The sequence below is a fragment of the Hoplias malabaricus genome, chromosome 2 (genome assembly GCF_029633855.1).
Source record: "Hoplias malabaricus isolate fHopMal1 chromosome 2, fHopMal1.hap1, whole genome shotgun sequence".
In the NCBI taxonomy this organism is placed as follows: domain Eukaryota; kingdom Metazoa; phylum Chordata; class Actinopteri; order Characiformes; family Erythrinidae; genus Hoplias; species Hoplias malabaricus.
In genome coordinates this window covers 33,164,739-33,183,803 of record NC_089801.1, presented here as the reverse complement: position 1 = coordinate 33,183,803, position 19,065 = coordinate 33,164,739, and the positions used below count along the sequence as shown (strand labels likewise).

The window sequence follows — 19,065 nt, the reverse complement described above, 5'->3', positions numbered from 1 at the left end:
ATTCTCCACAAGGTGATGGAGTGGGACATGTTTATTGAAAAGAATATATTAGTTCATTCATTCATTGTCTATATCTGTTTATTCAGTTCAGGGTATCGTTGGGTCCGAAACCTACTTGGTATAACTGGGTGCATGGTGAGAACCAGTCTTTCGCCATGCTACACACTCACACATTCACTCACACACTCACACCTATGAACACTTTTGAGTAGCCAGTCTACCTACCAATGTGTTTTTTTTGGATGATGGGAAGAAACTCACACGGACACGAGGAGAACACTCCAAATGGTCATAAATATTCAAAATAATTCCTAATAGTTTGTAGTTATCAACATTACACATATAAGTACTATGAGGACACATGTTAGTTCAAGTAACGATGTGAGTCTGAAAGGTTTTCTGTAAGGAACCCTATTTTTGAGTGTGTTTTTAGCCTGTTCTCTAAACATCGGTTAACTTGTAGTCCAGAGTTGCAATGAGAACGATCAGTGTCTTGTGCATTGCACTCTGCATAGAGCTCATATAGTATGTTGCTAATTGAGTTGTTATGACACTGATAAGACTGACCTGCACGTGTTACAATTGCCATCGCCTTGCTCACGTGGCTCCCTGTCTGAGTTGTCCTAATGTCCCTTGACTTGTCTTTAATTTGCGTTCATGTGATCTCTAACATGATCCTCCATTTGTAGTCTAAATCTATGGGGAAAAAACTGAAAGCCAGCCTCTGCATGGTTTAATATTTGATCACCTGAGTATAAAAGGCTACATTTGAGTACAAGTTGTCTTTTGATTGTTGGAGCCTGTTGAAGAAGAGTTATTACTGGATCCACATTCATACGGTAATAGTAACAATCCAGCTTATGTTGTTTAATAGAATTGTATGTTTTATGCTGTATTATATAATGACAGAGAAATATATAACATACTTATAGCGTCTTTATATAGCTGTGTTTAAGCAGTTCCTTTCACTTATACCGCACTTCTCATGTTTGCGAAACATAGGCCAAACTGAGGTTAAGTTGTCTGTCTTATTACACCATTCCAGTTTTGTAAGCTGATGTAGCACTTGCCTCTTTATGGAAATGGATGCTTTTAGATGATCAGTGTACACATTTACCATCTACTGTTTGCACTTCTTTGGAAGTCAAGCTTGATAAGAGCACCTGGCAAAAGTCTACATGTAAATGTAGGCTTAATGCAAATGTACTACAGCCAAGTAGCTGATGCAGATGTTCCTGCTGCCTGTGCATGTCTACTGAATGTGTTGCATTGCTGTATGAGCCCTGTTCTGCCACATTTTTGGTGTAGACCTACACAGTTGTACATGGATGAGAAAGGTATGTTTGGGTGCAGTCATTTAGTTTCTCTTTTGTATCATCTGTGATATTGTATTGCACTGACAAACTGCTTTTTCCAGGCATCTAACATTTTTCAGAGCCAGCTGAACATAGTCTTCTCACAGTAAGCAGTGTTGCTTTTTGAGACTCAGGTTAATCATTCACTTTTTACGTGTTGCAGTGGGCAGCCTACTTTACTTTAATCAGTGTAAATCTTTCTGAATTAGGATCGTTAATGTCTCATTGACACATGCCATGCTTTCAAGGAAATTATACATGGGCGTTATAAAAGTTGCACACAAAAAGTGTCCACCTACTTAGAGCAGTTTGTGATTGAGTGTGAATCAGAAATCATAGTGCATTGTCCTTGCACACCACAAGGTACAATAAAACCAGGAAATATTACACGATGATTTACCAGTGTGATAAAAGTGGGTGTTGCACATGGGTGGGTGTCCCTTGTCTTGGTTTAGGTATCTCAGGATCTTTTTATGTGAGACTATTTTACATATCGGTTTTGATCCTCTGGCAGGGCTGCTCCAACAGCGGGTGGAGGCTCTGGAGCAGGAGCGGGCCGAGTTCCTGAAGCTTAAGCAGCATCTGGAGATGGAGTTCAATCAGAAGAGAGCCAAGTTCAAAGAGCTGTACTTGTCTAAAGAAGGTGACTGTGTATGTCTGAGTGTTTGCTAAATAACCTTCAACAATGTTGTGTTTGTATTAATTAATTAATATGACATTAGCTTCTAAGAAAAGCATTAGAGATTTATATTTTTATAATTTTCAGTTAAATAAATTTTTCATTAACTTATTTGGCCATAACTTAAAATGTGATCCTACACTTAAAAAATTATTATAATAAAAAAACCAAAAAAAAAAACAATCGTAAAAATACATATCTGCCAACCAATCACAATTCAGTCGTCTGCGGTGCCTTGGCGGGTTGTCTATCCCTAGAACAGTGCCACATTGTTAGATGCTACAGGCAAGTCTACATTTTTTTGTGGAGATATCCAGCAAAATGAACACGTTTCTGATAAGACAGGGGCCTGGTCCATCAGTTGAAAGTAGTGTTGAAGAAGGAAGGGCCTAGCACATCAAACAAATCCAAAATCTGAAACTTTTATATAATTTGGTCACATGGAACATTTTATTTTATTTTTTTTTTTGGAGGGGGGGTAAAAAAGTTTGAGAACTACTGATGTAAGGGTTGAGTTTACACTCGAAGTTAAGATTTTCCGTAGTTCTTCTGAATGCAATTATGGCACTTACTGGATCTTTTGTAGAAATTTTAAATCATGGTCTGTTCATGGGCCTGTTTTTGTTCATGGGCCTGTTCATGACGTTGGAACTAAAGCAATGACTAATGGTACAGGCAGTGAACAAAGCAGATTATTACAAAGATGACTTCTGCTAATGAGGCATTTCTGATAAAGTCACCCTTAAATATGAAAGGGTGTTGTTCACATTTTAACTAATACCAGTATCAGTACCAGAACCTTTACCTGTGCCCGGTGGTACTAGGATTTCAACATTATGCACAGCACGCAGTATAAAGTCACTTTGTAAACTTTTCACACCTCACATCACCATCCTTACATTGAAATGAGTGACAGTGATAACATCATGAGATTTAATCTAAGACATAAAATGAAAGTCCTACCTGAAACTAAACACAGTGGTTATTTAGTGGTACAAATATTACAGAGAGCAATGTCTGCATCAACTTGTAAAAAAGTAACTACACTTGAAACTGCATTAATCTCACAGTTGCCCTGTGTGTTATGCTTGAGCCAAAAATTGGCACAGACTGATGTGAATCTATAATCAGTAGTGCCACTGTAATTAGGTCGGTAACCATAAAAGTACCAACATTGATACTAAACCCCAACATTCAGTACTGAAATCCCTGAGCTCCAGAAGTGTAATTCTGTTGCCTTCAGCTTCTCCCTAACTCTAGTTCTGGACCTTCCTCTTTCTCCCTCAGAGGAGCTGAAGCGACAGGCTACATCTCTGGAGAGTGCCCAGGCAGAACTGAGCTGTGTGCAGGCCCAGTTGACTGAGGCTAAAGCTGAGATGGAGAACATCAAAGCCGTGGCCACTGTCTCTGAAAGCACTAAACAGGAGGCCATCGACCAGGTCAAGCAGCAGTGGCAAGAGGAAGTGGCCTCCTTACAGGCCATCATGAAAGGTAGGTTTGCATTCAAATTCAAACAGGTTTCCAGATCACTTCCTTCTAATGCTTGTGTATTGTTTTGGCTTATTGGTACGGTTCTGTTTGTTGGTTTTAAGTTTCACGTTTGAGCTCTTCTGGTTGTTTTTAGGGCAGGTGAAGCTGACACTATTTCAGCGGTTGAAGCAGCGGTCAGCTGAAATATGCATACATCAGTCTGTTCATTTAACCTCCAGCTGTGCCTGTCATCAGTTAATCACAGATATTTAATGGATGTTTACCACAGTTATGTAAAGCTTAGCAACAGCTGATACAAAACACATTTGTGTGGAGAATAGGAGTATAGAAATTGATTTATTGCTCCACATGTTGAAATGGTCAGTGCTTGACTTCTAAAGTCAGTTTTCCAGATAAAAACTAAACTTAGACCTTAAATCAGAAATTGATAAAACCTTGACATGGTTGCTTCAAAGCTTCTAACACAAATCGACCCGACTCTTGCCGAAAGTTTCTGATTGCAGCTTTTAGCTTTTATTGAACTCACATCACTGGGAGCATTATTTATTAGTTTAGATGTTTCATAATGTATTTTCAAGCACTTTGTGTTTGTGATGGATGATTGTTTGTGTGTGTTCAGAGACACTGCGGGAATACGAGGTGCAGTTCCACCAGCGCCTGGAGCAGGAGCGCACTCAGTGGGCACAGTACAGAGAGGGAGCAGAGAGGGAGATTGCTGAACTTCGCCGCCGCCTCTCAGAAGGACAAGTGGAGGAGAACCTGGAGAACGATATGAAGAAGGTCTCTCCATGTTTCATCTTGATAGTGCAGGGGTGTCAAACTCTATTTTTTTTTTTTTAACCTAAATAAACTCCTCAGTTGTTTACAAAGTCCTGTAAGTATTTGTTTTTCTCAGTAACAGACAGAAATAGACCTCTGTCTAAAACAGTCAGTGCTCAAAGGGGAGCTTTTTGAAACCCAGTTCATCTCTTTCTGAACAATGGAAACTTAAACTATGCTAAAAATATTTACTGTCTACTCGCCCAGGTGCAAACCTGTCTCCTCACCCCCTTCTGTAATATAGGTTTAATGCACTTCTTAGTGCTCAGGGCATGTTCTCTATTGTAGCATTAGGAAAAGTGATGACTTGTTCTATTTTAAGTACAAATAAGTATATGCCCTTCCATGCCTATTTTTGTTGTCCAGGAAACCACCCTTCTACACACATAGATTAAAAGCCAAGTTCTAGTCAAGTTAGCCACTGCTGAATCTGCTGAGTAGACCTGGTCTTGCTCTCTGTTAGTGAGGCTGTGGTGTCATTTTAGAAATCGGTAAAGGTTGTTTTGTTTTCCCTTTTCCAAAGCTTTTTTCCAGTGCCAGTTCAGTATGTTTCTGCTAAAGGTCTGCTTTAAGAAATTGGTTTAACAATAGCCAGGTTTTCTCAGAATAACACTGTTTACAGACAATGAAGAGCAATTTAGTGGAAACTGTGTTTTGAATGCATTTCCCCTCAGGCACAGGAAGATGCAGAGAAGCTTCGCTCTGTGGTGATGCCAATGGAGCATGAAATCGCTGCTCTGAAGGCCAAGCTGACGAGCTCAGAGGACCGAGTGAAGGAACTGGAGGCCGCTAAGGTCAGCATGGCTGACCTCATAGAGGAACTGAGAGGGACTGCCTCTTCTCATAGCTTTTATTATTAGATTTATTTCACCGGCTCATTTAGTTTTGAAACATCTTAGAGCTCTATTGTGTTGAACTGAGTGCTTAGTTTTCCAAGGGCTCTTGAGCAAAAATATCCAGTTAATTTCAAATTAACGAAAATTAAATGGTCTTTTCCATGGAGGGAATTCGTTTGTTGAGTTGCTGAGAAAGCAATAGGCTTCAAAGCTGTGCATCACAAATTTCCCCACAATTGAGGTGTGTTTGATTTGTTAAAACCTTGATAAAATCGTTATCTCACTAACATTTTGCTCTATTATACAGTGTTATGCATTATGATTAAATACACCAATATATAATCACTGTCCAAAGAAAAACATGTATCTCCAAAATTGTTATAGGAGAAAGAATCTAACATTCTTAACTTTTATGGAAGTTAATGTAAAACGATTTTATTCCAGGTAATTTTTCTATTTGTCCTTTCATCATGAAATTTTCACAAAATATACAAGGGCATCTTCTGTGTTCAAATAATGTGGTAAACTAAATAAGTTTTCCTTCACTGGCAATGATTTAATAAAGAGTTTAATGTTGATAACAAATAAATTGGTAGTTAGTTTAAAGAGTAAACTGTGGTTGCCAAATAACACAATGGTTAAAACTTAATTACTGAAATCATAGTAATAGCTTGGTGAACTGATATAGAATTCAACTGATGCAGTGTTGCACAATACTTTATAATGACAACACGTGGCTGAGATTCTGGAAACAGTGCTATTGGTGTACAGATACTAAAATAAATTAGTACTGATTCTGACTATAAAATGTAACAACTGGAATATTCATTTGTGTGGGGGTTTGGGTTTTTTTTTTTTTTGTTTTTTGGATCGTAGGTGAAGGAACTGAACCATGTTCTGGAGGCAGAGAAGTCATGCCGGACTGACCTGGAAATGTATGTTGCTGTCCTCAATACCCAGAAATCTGTCCTCCAAGAGGACGCTGAGAAGCTTCGGAAAGAGCTCCACGAAGGTGCACAGTTAGTGTTGTCATGACCTCTTTTTACAAGTTGTTTTAAGGAATAATTGTATGTTTATTTAATGTATTTTTTTTGGTGCGAGTAAGACCCACAACTCCCTGGTTCACATATTTATAAAGCCAGCAGACCTTCCACCTCCAATTAACCATCAGCATGTACCATTATTGCTCAGCATTATTATTATTGATATTATAATATCACAATAATGATTGTAATAACAGTGGCTTTTCTGATATTAACTATAGACAAATTATACGTTTTTACAAAAATAAATATTTTCTTAATTTATTGAACTATTTGTTGTATTTTAATATCATGTTGTTGCTGAGTGTAGATTAAATATATTGTGATATCACCTTGAGCTCATGTCACAGTTGTGCCTTTAATAATATTCACAAGAATGTGAAAATGTCAGAGCTGAAAATAGAATATGAAATACTACACACTAAACCTTATGCATCCATGGGTCCTAAATAAGCAGCAAATGAAACGTGCTCGTGCCTATAATCAACTTGAAATAAGCAGCAGAGCTCTGAATGCCAGGCATCAGTGCATCGTTATCGTCTACAGATCTGATGTAGCTCATCCCCCGTGTTGAGGTCTGACCCAGCTGATGTGTCTCTGTGTAGTTTGTCACATGCTGGAGCTGGAGAGACAGCAGCACAACCAGCTGAAGCACACCTGGCAGCGTGCCAATGACCAGTTCCTGGAGTCTCATCGGCTGCTCATGAGGGACATGCAGCGCATCGAGAGTGTGCTGACCTCTGAACAGCTACGGCAGGTTGAGGAGATGAAGAAGAGGGACCAGGTACTGACTCCAATGCTGCAGTTATATTGTAGAAAATGGGCCATTTAAGGGTTAAGAAACTCAGTAATGTAGTTAATGTAGCTCACTCCTGAAAATAAAGCTCACTAATGAGATCATGCTGATTGGTTAGCTTTTATTTTAATGTAAAGATATGAAGCCCTCAGTGGAACAGACTTGTAACTCACTCTTTCACTCACAAACATACTCACTCACTCACACACCTCAAGAAGTGGTGTTTCTCACATAGTCACAATTAGTGACTGTTCCACAATTTGTGCTCTTTTCATTGTGCTTTTAATCAAGAACTTTTGTGTCATTATTAGGTGAAGTATTTGTAAAAAAATAATGCTTTTAGTTTCAGCCATTTTAGTGAGCAATATTCTGGGGAAGTTCCCTAACTGAAGAACACGTAAAATTGAAATTGAAAGCAGAATTAGGTTCAAAAACAGTGGCATGCTCATATCTTAAAACACTGAGGAGCATCCTCAATAATAGTGTAAGGAAATACAGTTGAACACACATGAACATGTCTTGAGTATGAGTTTGCATAACATGGAACAGAAGCAGAGCTTGGTATGGGTGCCAAATAATATGGCATATATAAACAACCAAATTCTGTAAAATTCTGAAAGTAAAAAAATGGGTAATTCAAAACTAGTAAAGTAGCCCACTTCCTAATTGATATACATGTTTCTATAGGAGGAGGATGAGCAGCAGCGGATCAGTCAGGCTAAAGAAGTGGAAGAGGACAATGGCCCTGAAAACACAGAGGCAGGAGATGACTCTTTTCTGGGTCTTTCCATTGAGGAGGTATGCTTCCCATAATTCCCTCACACCGACAAGTGTGTTTTAAAAATTTAGCACACAATTCAGCTTAAAAGAATAGTTTGATAAAATATTTTACACGTATTTATTTTTAAGAACAAATCAGCCAATTCAGGTTTAATTTTTTATGTTTGCCTTTTTATTTTTGCACTAGAGCTACAAGGCAAGTGTTGCAACAGGCAATGAAAGCCTCACTTATTAGCATCAAAAACTATAAACAATTCATTTCTTTGGGAATATAATACATTTTGAGCATCTATGAACTTATATATTCCTTCAGAAGTCCTCTTAATGTCTTTTCCTCTGGCAGTCTCACCTCAACCACAGCATCCACAGCTCTTTACACTCGTTGGATGAGGACACTCCGGGTCGACTGGACTCGTCTGACCCATACAAGGACGGCCTGAGGAGGGTCCAGTCCACAGACAGCTTGGGCTCTTCTGGTAGTGTCTTGCAGCCCCAGGGCCTAGGTGGCCACAACCACAAAGCCAAGTCAGCCAGCAACCTGGATGAGTCGGACTTCGGGCCGCTGGTCAGCGCTGACTGCGGTGGCTTTGAGAGTCCTGACGTCTCCTCCATTGCCTCACTGCAGCCCACACCGGGACATTTCCTCCTCACCAAGGACCAGGAGAAAGCCATTAAGGCCATGACTCCAGAGCAGGAGGAAACTGCCTCACTGCTCTCCAGCATCTCTCAGTGTCCAGATACAGCATACCTTCCTCCAGCTGGTTACCGCCTGGTCAGTGAGACAGAGTGGAATCTGCTCCAACAAGAGGTAAGGAGTCTTAACATTTAGATGTGGTGTTGCGTTGTTTGTACATTGTTGCTGCAGTTTCATGTCCTCATTAAATATTTTTCCAACTACCGCTTTTGCTGAACAATATTTTCCTAGAGTGTGCGTTGACTTATTGTCACTGAGGTGGATGTGAGAAGAAAGCTAGTTGCGGGCTGTTTCATAAATTGCTGAATCTTAGTTTTTGTAATTATTTTTTTATGGTGTTCATTAAAATATATATATATATATATATATTAGTATTTTTTTATTGATATATGTATAAAATAAACTGTTTAAGTAAGTAAATAAAATGTATGCAGCATTTATCACAGAATAAAGTCATAAAGTGCCTTACAAAAACATTACACAGCATTAAATGCACAAACAAAGATACATAACAAATATACAACACACATTTAAAAATCCAAAACTGTGCAGCCTGGTACACACGGATTATCCAACGCCTGCTTAAAAAGATAAGACTTTAGCTGCTATTTAAAACTTTCCACAGAATCAGCAGAACTTGAAAATGGGTGCAATGACCTCAAATGCTTAATCACCATAGGTCTTTAGGCAGGAACATGGTACAGAGTATAAACTTAGTGTATTTGACCTTAGAGAATGTGCTTATGAATAAGGATGAAGTAAATCAGTCATACACATAGCAGCCTGACCATGCAATTCTCGTTGGAGCCTAAACTCAACAGGAAGCCAGTGAAGAGATAGATGTTAGCAGAGAGGTTAAATGAGAAAATCTCTACCTAATTTTTGACCTAATTTAAATAATAAATTAAGGTACAATGTGAATCTTGCAAGAACAGTACATTCAATCATCAAGGAAGAGGTGAAATCTACTGCTGTATTAATCCACATTTAGTGCAAACCTATACGTTTTCTAGCAAAATTGTAACAAGTGTAAAAGTCATAAACACTGTTTCTTCTAAAAGCTTATTCAAAGAGTTGCTCGTGAAGAGGGTACAGTTAATTTTGCCCAAATGATGTTTCAGAGAGAATAGTAGTCATTAAGGATGGCAGCTGGTTCTTGAGTCTAACCAGAGCAAAACACTTGAGTCAGCTGTTCAAGCCACACTTGTCATTAATAAAAACTATAATTATATGAATCTGCTGTTATTTTGTTGATTTGATATGAAATGTCAGACCCACATTTGTGCTTTGTAAAGTGTAACTGGGTGGAAAATATTTGGGCATTCAGCTGATGAATGGCTGTCCCTGAAGTGTGTGTCTGTGTGTGTTATGGTTTGGCGAGCAGCTAAAAAACGCAGGGAGGAAGTTAGGTCGTCGGTGCGATATGTGCTCCAACTATGAAAAGCAGCTCCAAGCCATCCAGGGACAGGAGGCAGAGACACGGGATCAGGTCAGTGCTACTCCCCTTTTACTGGAGAAGCTACCCATGTTCTTTATGGGCTCCTCCGAGAGCATTTCTGTACAAGTATTTATCTGCAAGGTAAACAAGATAAAAATGCATGCCTTCCTTTTTATCCAGTTTAGTATGTGCACTTTCAGTGGAGTTGGCAAAAATTTGAAGTTACTTTTTGTTGATTCCTTGCTTTTGTCTCCATTAGGTGAAAAAGTTACAGGCCATGCTCCGGCAGGCCAACGATCAGCTAGAGAGAACAATGAATGAGAAACAGGAGCTGGAGGACTCTGTGAAGCAGGCGAATGAGGAGACCACCGCTAAGGTAGAAATGTTTTCCACAGATACTGTTCACCCATTTTGCATGTCAAATGTAAATGAGATCCTTCCTCGGCTTCCTCTGTTAGCAGTGATTGAGTTTCACAGCCTTAAAGGTAATAATCTTAGCGTTCACACTTGTGTCATATGCAAAAAGTGAACATGGTTGTCTATTAGAAGGTTTGGTTATTCTATTATGTGTCATTATTTTAGAGGATTACATTAATATTTCCTTAAAGGAATACAATGTAAGAATGGGCTTTTTTTTCTCCTGAGCACCCCCTACCTGCTGCTGAGTATAAATCACGTTTATATTATCGTGAAATCAAGTCCTGCACACGTCTCTCTCTCCTTCGCTTGCGCGCTCACTCACACTACCGGCTCACTCACTTAAACACCACTCTCCCTCTACCTGTCTCTCACAGACAAACACACCTCCCTGGGGGAATGTGTGTCATCGAATAAAATAATGTTGACTACATGATAAAACCCATATATCACTCATAATGCACACTGGATTGTTTTATTACAACCATAAACTGTAACTTTGGTGGTACACTAGCCGTTAAACCACAGCAACCGACAGTAAACCACTTGTTACCAGAAATGATGTCCAATGCTAAAAACTGAGCTAATCCGGCTAAAGTTAGCAGGCGCTAGTACTCGCCCTCGTTCATCAGAAACTCTCAAAACCAGATTATAAAACTGTTTTCAACAAAGCTTGGATTCCACCGATGCAAATTGCAACTTCAGTCATTTAATCCACATAGCAACTGGTGAAAAGCACTTATTACCAAAATTGATGTTTAACATGAAAAAGTGAGCTAATCCAGCTCTGGCTCACTGTTCAGTAACTCTCAAAAACTGATTATAACACTTTCCTCAACAAAACTAACTAGCACCACAACACGTGAAATAAGGGCAACAAATACTTACTTCTCCAACTGTTCTCATGTCTGTTTCAGCTGTGTAAATTTTGTATTAACTCTTGTACGGCTGCTCATTCATTTTCTATTGCTCTCTCTGCCATATAATGTCCGTACCAGGAATACCGAGCTAGATTCCTCTTGTAGCTAGGCAACCATTCACCTGTGAGCTATGTGCCGTTAATCGTTACTCATTTCTCACAAGAGTCCTCAGAAGTTGCACAGCGCAGTAAACCAGAAGATGATCGGGCATAGCCACAACAGACTTAGCTTTCTCCCTGTTACAGCTCCGTGGAACATTACAGTCATTTAGAAGCTGTAATTTTAAGGTAGAAATACTACGTAGAGTTCCTTTAAGTGGTGAGTTCTATTACTTGGTGAAGTCAAAACAAAGCCATTCAATTATCAGTTGCTACTATCACACAGTGATATCTGCAGACATCAAAAGTATGTACAGACTTCAAAACACAGAAATTAGTTTACATTACCTTTTCAGATTAAAAAATAATCAAATCCAGCTACACTCAAGTTTACTTTAGTTTAGACTAATGATGTCAATTTCAATTGTGTCCTACAGGTCACAGCACTAATGCAGAAAGTCCAGGAGTCAGAGTCTACACTGAGTAATCTCCAGCAAGCCTTCAGTCAAGCCAAGAGAAACACTCAGGAACAGATGGTATACTAAGAACACACACACACACACCAGTCAAACATTGCAGTCACTAAAACATTTTAAATGTTTTGGAAAATAAACCCATAGTCTTTGTCTCTGTCAGTTCTCAGTTTTTTTCATTTATTGTAACACATTTGCTTTAAAAGTGTGTAGTAAAATGATTGGTTGCCTGTTTGACCTAGTTTGGTCGTTTTGGATTACAGTGTGTAATATAAATCATTTGCCCACAAGTTAGTCAACAAAGCGGACACTTGTTGGCTTTCACTTTTGATTGATTGCGATTTTCTTTCAGTTGGACTGCTTGTGTTGGATCTGGATAGAATCTGAAATCTGGTGTGGGACCAGTAAACTGATTTATTTAATGATGGTGTGTCAGAAATCCAGTAAATATACACTTAATTATAGAGTTAGTTTTGAGGCTTGATGATTGTTGACTTGTGTGTGCCATTGCTGTCAATACAGACAAATACAAGACTTTAAGAAACTTGAAATATAGACGATGCCTTTATATTGTAAGAGCAGAATTTTGACTAAGGAGAAGATTTGGATTAATACTGTAATATTATTAAGATATGAATACTTTGAGATTTGAACCTAGCAGTTACATTGAATACTGTTTTGGTAAAAATAGTTGGTCTGTTACTCCACGATTTTTATTATTGCTAGATAATGTGCCTAAAATGTGCACATATGGATATTTTCAACATTTAAACCTTCTCTTTGGTGGTGTGAATGTGTCCAGGCGGTGTTACTTCAGTCCCGAGAGCAGGTAGCTGAGGAGCTGAGCAGGTTGCAGAGGGACAATGAAAGTCTACAGGGCAAACACAGATTACACCTCACCCTGCAGCAGCAAGAGGACTTCATTATGCCCTCTGCAGTCCAGGTATATCATCACATGCAAATCTTGTATCATAGATGTGAAAGACTTTCCACCTTCTTACTGTGGTTGTTTCTCTTCCTTTTACGGACTTTTTTCAGTCTGCTGCATCTCCTCAGGTCTATAAAAAAACTTTTTTTATTTTATTTTTTTATTTATTTTTTTTTTTTTACATAATCTAAAGAACCAGACATAGCTGTGCAGGGAAACTTTTGATTATTCTATATCGCTACTCTGCTTGCAGTAAACACTCCTGACAACAAACAATCCCTCTCTGTGTCTCTGTTCTAATTTAGGAATTACAGTCGTTGGTACTGCAGTACCGAGAGGACATTGTTTCTGTGCGTACAGCGGCAGACCACCTGGAGGAGAAACTGAAGGCGGAGATCTTATTCCTAAAGGAGCAGATCCAGGCAGAACAATGTCTCAAAGAGAACATGGAGGACACACTACAGCTGGAGATTGAGGGATGCAAAGAGGAAATAGGTGAGCCCTCAGAGGCCATTAGTTAGTCCACATTTTTGTTCTGTTAACACTTCTGGCACCTTTCAACTAGGCAGTCATGGTTCTGTGGGATTAGAGGGTACTTCCCAAAATCGGCTCGCTTAGGAAAGCCAAGATAGATGATTTTTCCAGTAAAAACTTACCATACATCTACTTTGATTATACTTGAAATTACTGGGCTTAATTTTTGTATTTATTTTTTCTTCCCCCTAAAAGGGCTCATATGTATAGTGTTCTGTAGGAAACAGTAGTAGAGGAAAGACGTATGGACGTATTAGGGATCTTCAGGAACATACAACTAGACCTACAGACTAAGAAAAAATCTTATCTAGCTGATGAGGAATGCAAGAAGCTATGAGATCCAGGCAGCACTGTTTGTATTGGCATTTGGTTGGAGAATTCCATAGACTTAAAAAGAAAAATCTTCTGACTTCAGCTGGAGTCCAGTGTCTGTTATTCCAGGTCCTTGTGAGCCAGGGTTTGAACAAAAGCTTTGTGCAATGTGATTTATTTATTTATTTGTTGATTTCTATTTTTTTATGCTAAATTCCAAAGGAAAATTTACTTCCTCTCGTCTGCTGATTCAAATCTTTTTTTTTTTTTTTTTTTTGTTCCCCTTCTTTTCCTTCGTCCTCATTGGTCACTTGTGTTCAGACATCTTGGAAGGTATGATTCACTGGCTGACTGTAGTACATGTGTGTCTAGGCTGTCTGTCTCCACCTGTAGCACTAATGCCATTTTAACACTCACTGTAAACTGTGTAACAAAACATCCACGCCATGTAAGCACCGTGCATTTGGTAGCAGCAGTAGAGAAACATAAACATAATTAAATGTCTGTTTATGTAGATCATGTCCTAATGTTTGATTAGAACCTCATATAGCATGTTTTCTGTTTGTGTGCTAGTCTGTCAGTTTGTCTGATTTGGTCGCATAACATCACTAGACCCATCTAATCCACACGTAATATGTTGACAGCTCCTGTGTTTGAACAGTGTCGGAGTTTAAAAGAAAAATCTCATTTACAGAATTCTCCCCCTTTAGTGAATGTGAATGGTCCATAGTAGAAAATACCGTCAGCACGAACGGGATTAGGAGTATTAACAACCATTTGACGGCTGAAATTTTGTTCATGTTTTAGTCCGTGCTGTGCCGATATTTGGGATACGGGGAGTTGTGTAAATTTGATTTTCAATTATGAATATAATGGGCACTATTAAAGAAATACATTTTTAAGGTGTTTAAAATATGAGTGAATTATTTGGGTGGGGGGGCTGAGCCTCTGTTTTCAGGAGTAATGGCACTTGAAGGCAGTTCCATGTCTACATTTAGATCCTGCGGCCTCTTGTGCAGTTATATCTCATGAATGACTCTTATTCCTCTTCATCCTTTCTGTCTCCCAGCATCGTTTTCTAGCCTGAAGACAGAACTGGAACGTGTGAAGAGTGAAAAAGAGCAGGTAGTATCCTCTCTCTTAAACAGATGAATGGTGGATCTATTCATGCTCATATATACAGTAAAGCTTTTCTAATTTTGCATTAGTAGCTTTATTTTTGTAACTAGAGCATTGCTTGCTCATTGGACTGATGGTATACAAGATTGTGGCCCTTTCCTGTTTGAGATTGGCTGATCCTGTGCCGTTCTGAACAGATGGAGAGCAGTTTGGCTGAGAAAACCCAGGCTTTAGAGAGAATACAGAGCCTGAAGAGCAGCTTGGAGGAGCAGGTCAAAGAGGCACTTTCCAGCAAGGTACGGTCATGTGACCACTCTGGGAAAATGACAGTGATGTGAGGAGTTTGCTCATAAAATGCAATTGCAGAGGTCATAGGTTTTCTAAGTTTTTTCTACCCTAAGGTCCCTCTAACTTAAACTTGCTCATGTGGCTACACAGGCTAGTTAGCATGAATACATTATTCATTCATTCATTATCTGTAAGCGCTTGTCCAGTTCAGGGTCGCGGTGGGTCCAGCCTACCTGGAATCATTGGGCGCAAGGCGGGAAAACACCCTGGAGGGGGCGCAGTCCTTCACAGGGCAACACACACACACACACACACACACCCCTACGGACACTTTTGAGTCGCCAATCCACCTACCAACGTGTGTTTTTGGACCGTGGGAGGAAACTGGAGCACCCGGAGGAAACCCACGTGGACACAGGGAGAAAACACCAACTCCTCACAGACAGTCACCCAGAGCGGGAATTGAACCCACAACCTCCAGGCCCCTGGAGCCGTGTGACTGCGACACTACCTGCTGCACCACCGTGCCGCCCCTACATTATTGATTGACATCTTTTAATTTTCATTCACTATTGGCTAATGTTTTGGCTAAAATCTTGTTGCAAAATCACTGAAGTAAGGGGCTTAGTTTTTCAGGTTTGGGGACCTGTTACTGCGTTCTGTCAGATTGTAGAGTTAACAGTGTTAACTGGCTGGCTGTGTATTTTGGTTGCTACAGAGCACTCTGGAGAGACAGGTGTTTGATGAGAAGGATAAAGCACAGCGGCTGCAGACAGAGCTGGACGTCAGCGAGCAGGTCCAAAGAGACTTTGTTAAACTGTCCCAGACTCTTCAGGTAACTGTTTTCCTCAAAGTAAACTTCTTTCTCCAGGAAACTTGAAACCTTGAAATGTCCTGGGTTTTTCTTTTAAAAAAGAGACTGGTTTCATTTCCAGATTTTGCTTCCTTAGTTTATTGCTAGAGCTACAAAGAGACCACAAACACTTAAGTCATCAGTCTCCCAAACTCACATGTGGTAATAGTTGAAGGTGTTAGATAAAACTCCTATGCTTGTTTGCGTCAGTGCTGTGGCGACAAATAAAATTAGATTGTGTTTAGTTATCGCTGGTGAGGAAGCATTCAGCATTAAAAACATTTCTTTGGTTTCCCTCAGGTCCAGTTGGAGAGGATCCGGCAAGCGGACTCTTTAGACCGGATTCGTGCCATTTTAAACGACACCAACCTGACGGACATCAGCCAGCTTCCAGAGACATGATACTTCACGGCTCCCTTCATCGTCATCCTTCTCCTTATCTCTCACACAAACACACACATGAGGTCATCCGTCTTTTCCCCAGCTCTCCAGCCCTAACACATCAGTATCTCCTCTAATCGCTACTGGACAGACTCAGGGACATTGGGAGTGACCTGAGCTTTTAAAACACTCGTCCCTAAAAACCATGAAGAGAATGAAACCCTAACTGTAAGAGACTTCAAACTGTGGAGAAACACTACGACTATCTACTGCTGCTGCCGCTACTGCTGCTGGAAAGTATCACAACAAAACCTGAGAAAATTAAGTGAAGTGGGGGGGTGCAGCTGTCTGTTTAATGTGGATCTTTAGTAGCCTTTTACAGTTTTCTTCATCAGCTCCTCAGTCTGGTCATTTGCGATTTCACGGCTTTCCTGCAGTCCTAATGTTGTGGCTCTGCATATTATGAGAACAAAAAGAGATTCCTCAACGCCACTGAGTTCCTTTATCATCTTCCTTCTTCCTTCTCTCTCCTCCCCCATAGTCCCTGGCCTACTTCCTCACTTCCACCCCATCTGCTGAGCCTAAAGGCAGGGACTTGATGAAGGAGACCCAGCCACTTCTAGTATTTGTACATACCGTGTATACAGAATATATATGTATATTGCATCAAGTTAAGTTAATTTGTTAAGTGTGTGTTCCTGCCCTCCTCTTCAGACCCCTGTGTTCTCAGTCCGTTATTCATTTCAAGTTTCTTATTATTATTTTTTTTTTTTTTCTCGGTGTGGAGTCAGTATTTACCCCCCAACCCCACCCCCGCCCCGCTTTTTATTATTTTTTTCTTCTCTGGTGGTTTTGGTCCGTCTTCAGCATAAAATGGAAAGAAGTTCAAACCACACTTGGTTTCTTTAGCCACATTTCTCTGAAACGAATTGAGGACCTCTGCAATATTCAGTTGAATTTGTGATTCTGTTTCTTCAGCCGTCTGACTTCTCTTTACTGGTATTAAGTGCTGTTTTTGGCCACATGGCTCCATTTGCCCGCAAGCAGTCAGATGCTTTCTGTTCGGTGGTCCGATGATATTTATGCTTAGCTTTTCAGTTTGCACCACAGTTGCTTATTGGTCGTTGCTTCACCACTAACCAAGACTCATGCAAAAGTGTTAAACGAAGGCCTCATCAACCCTCACTGCTCTGCAATTCACATCACCATAAAGAACTTGCCATTTGTCGAATGAGAGTTCACTATGCGTCTTCATGTATAACGTCTAGTGCAAATGTAAGGCTCTTTGAGTTTAATACTGTGTTCACCATGGTTTAAAATAGTTGTTAATCTTCCTCTCTCTCTCTCTGTGTGTGTGTGTGTGTGTGTGTGCTCATGTGCAGTGGAAGAGGAATTAAAACTGCATATGAAATCCTCCTTGAACCAAAGTTAAGTGATATGTGTGCCTAAATTATTTGAGGCAGCATATTTGAGTAGCAAAAAAAAAACATTTTGTGGGTGAGGAAAGGAAAAAGTGTATGTATCGATCTTGTGGCTTGTGCTCAGATTATCAACTGGCTGCTTTTCTAAACACTTAACAAATTATGAATCCTTTGATTTTGGAACAGCTGCATTTTTGACAACAGGAGCGTTTTTAGGATAGGTGTTATTACATGTAATTTCCTTCCTTTTTTCTTTGCAGTTTACATACGGTGACATGGCACATGGCTCACAGTTCTTGCCCCACTGATCTTGGAGAGACTGCAGAGTAGGTTTTTTTCTCTCCTGTCTGGAGGGGTTTGTTGGCAAGTCTTTTTATTTTTATTTGAAAGAATATAGTGCTACTGATGTTTACTGGAAATGCAGTTGTGCTTGAGGTCACAGTTGAACAGTCCCAGAAGCAGATCTGACAGCCAATTAAAGTTGGATTTTGCACAAAAAAATGCTATGGTATTTTGACAGTGGCTTGTGCAGCGACTTTAGGAAGCAACCATGTTTTCTGGAGGCATCTTCAGTGTTCACACAACTCCCATGCATTGCCCAATCTAGGCCCTGCCTGAAAATATGTTTATACGTACCATCATTTGACCTAAAAATCACATTCATTTTAATGATGAACTTGTCCTTTAGCTACAAATGAAAGCGTTTCTGTGTAGAGCACGAACAAGGTGACTACGGTTTGTTTGAATCCCAGTGGCACATCGATTGTGTGCCAGTAGAAACAAAAAAAGATGGTCAATTAGTCGTTGATGAATCACTCCTTTTTAAAATGTGAAGCTTTAAATGAGAAAGTGAAGATGTAAACTTTAGCCCTGTAAACTGAGTCTCTCAGAACAGTTACACGATTGCTGCTAATCTGATAGAGATGGATTACCGCTGGAGAAGGCGGAGGGAGAAAGTGACATGTGCCATCTCTCCCAGTTTCAGATCCTTTCTGACCTTGACATGTGGCCTGCAGGGTCTTTATTCATTCTCCTGACACTTGTAACACTCCGCAGTACAGATTCTACTTCTACATGGAATATGGAGGTGCTGCTTCCTTGTCAGTTTTTTGAGAACATGAAGGGCCGACCCCAAAACAATGAGATGGTTTTGTTTTTAACTCCATTTTCAAAAACCTCTTAAAACTACTGAAACTCTACCTTACGCAACATAAAAAGAAGTGGATCAAAAAGGGGAAGTCTGCACATTGCCCTCTTAGTCCTGTTTAATTTACATTAGTCTGCTCCATAGTCTCTAGCTTTGTGGAGGAACTTTAACATTTGATTCCGTTCGCATGCTGTGCCGCTTTCAGAAGCCCTTGGCAGTTTGTATACTGTATTGTGTACATAT

At 39.8% G+C, this 19,065-nt stretch overlaps 1 protein-coding gene across 1 annotated transcript in view; it reads left to right on the top strand.

Annotated features, from left to right (window-relative positions):
• rabep1 (rabaptin, RAB GTPase binding effector protein 1) overlaps positions 1-19,065 on the top strand; it is a 20,772-nt gene extending 1,707 nt beyond the window's left edge. Inside the window, exons 2-18 of the mRNA XM_066658636.1 lie at positions 1,870-1,998; positions 3,322-3,525; positions 4,145-4,305; positions 5,019-5,138; positions 6,057-6,192; positions 6,829-7,007; positions 7,707-7,817; positions 8,143-8,607; positions 9,878-9,982; positions 10,191-10,307; positions 11,804-11,902; positions 12,642-12,782; positions 13,073-13,262; positions 14,683-14,738; positions 14,930-15,028; positions 15,739-15,855; positions 16,174-19,065. Coding sequence (XP_066514733.1) covers positions 1,870-1,998; positions 3,322-3,525; positions 4,145-4,305; positions 5,019-5,138; positions 6,057-6,192; positions 6,829-7,007; positions 7,707-7,817; positions 8,143-8,607; positions 9,878-9,982; positions 10,191-10,307; positions 11,804-11,902; positions 12,642-12,782; positions 13,073-13,262; positions 14,683-14,738; positions 14,930-15,028; positions 15,739-15,855; positions 16,174-16,275 — 2,531 coding nt within the window. The 3' untranslated portion in view covers positions 16,276-19,065. The remainder of the gene's footprint in view (positions 1-1,869; positions 1,999-3,321; positions 3,526-4,144; positions 4,306-5,018; positions 5,139-6,056; positions 6,193-6,828; positions 7,008-7,706; positions 7,818-8,142; positions 8,608-9,877; positions 9,983-10,190; positions 10,308-11,803; positions 11,903-12,641; positions 12,783-13,072; positions 13,263-14,682; positions 14,739-14,929; positions 15,029-15,738; positions 15,856-16,173) is intronic.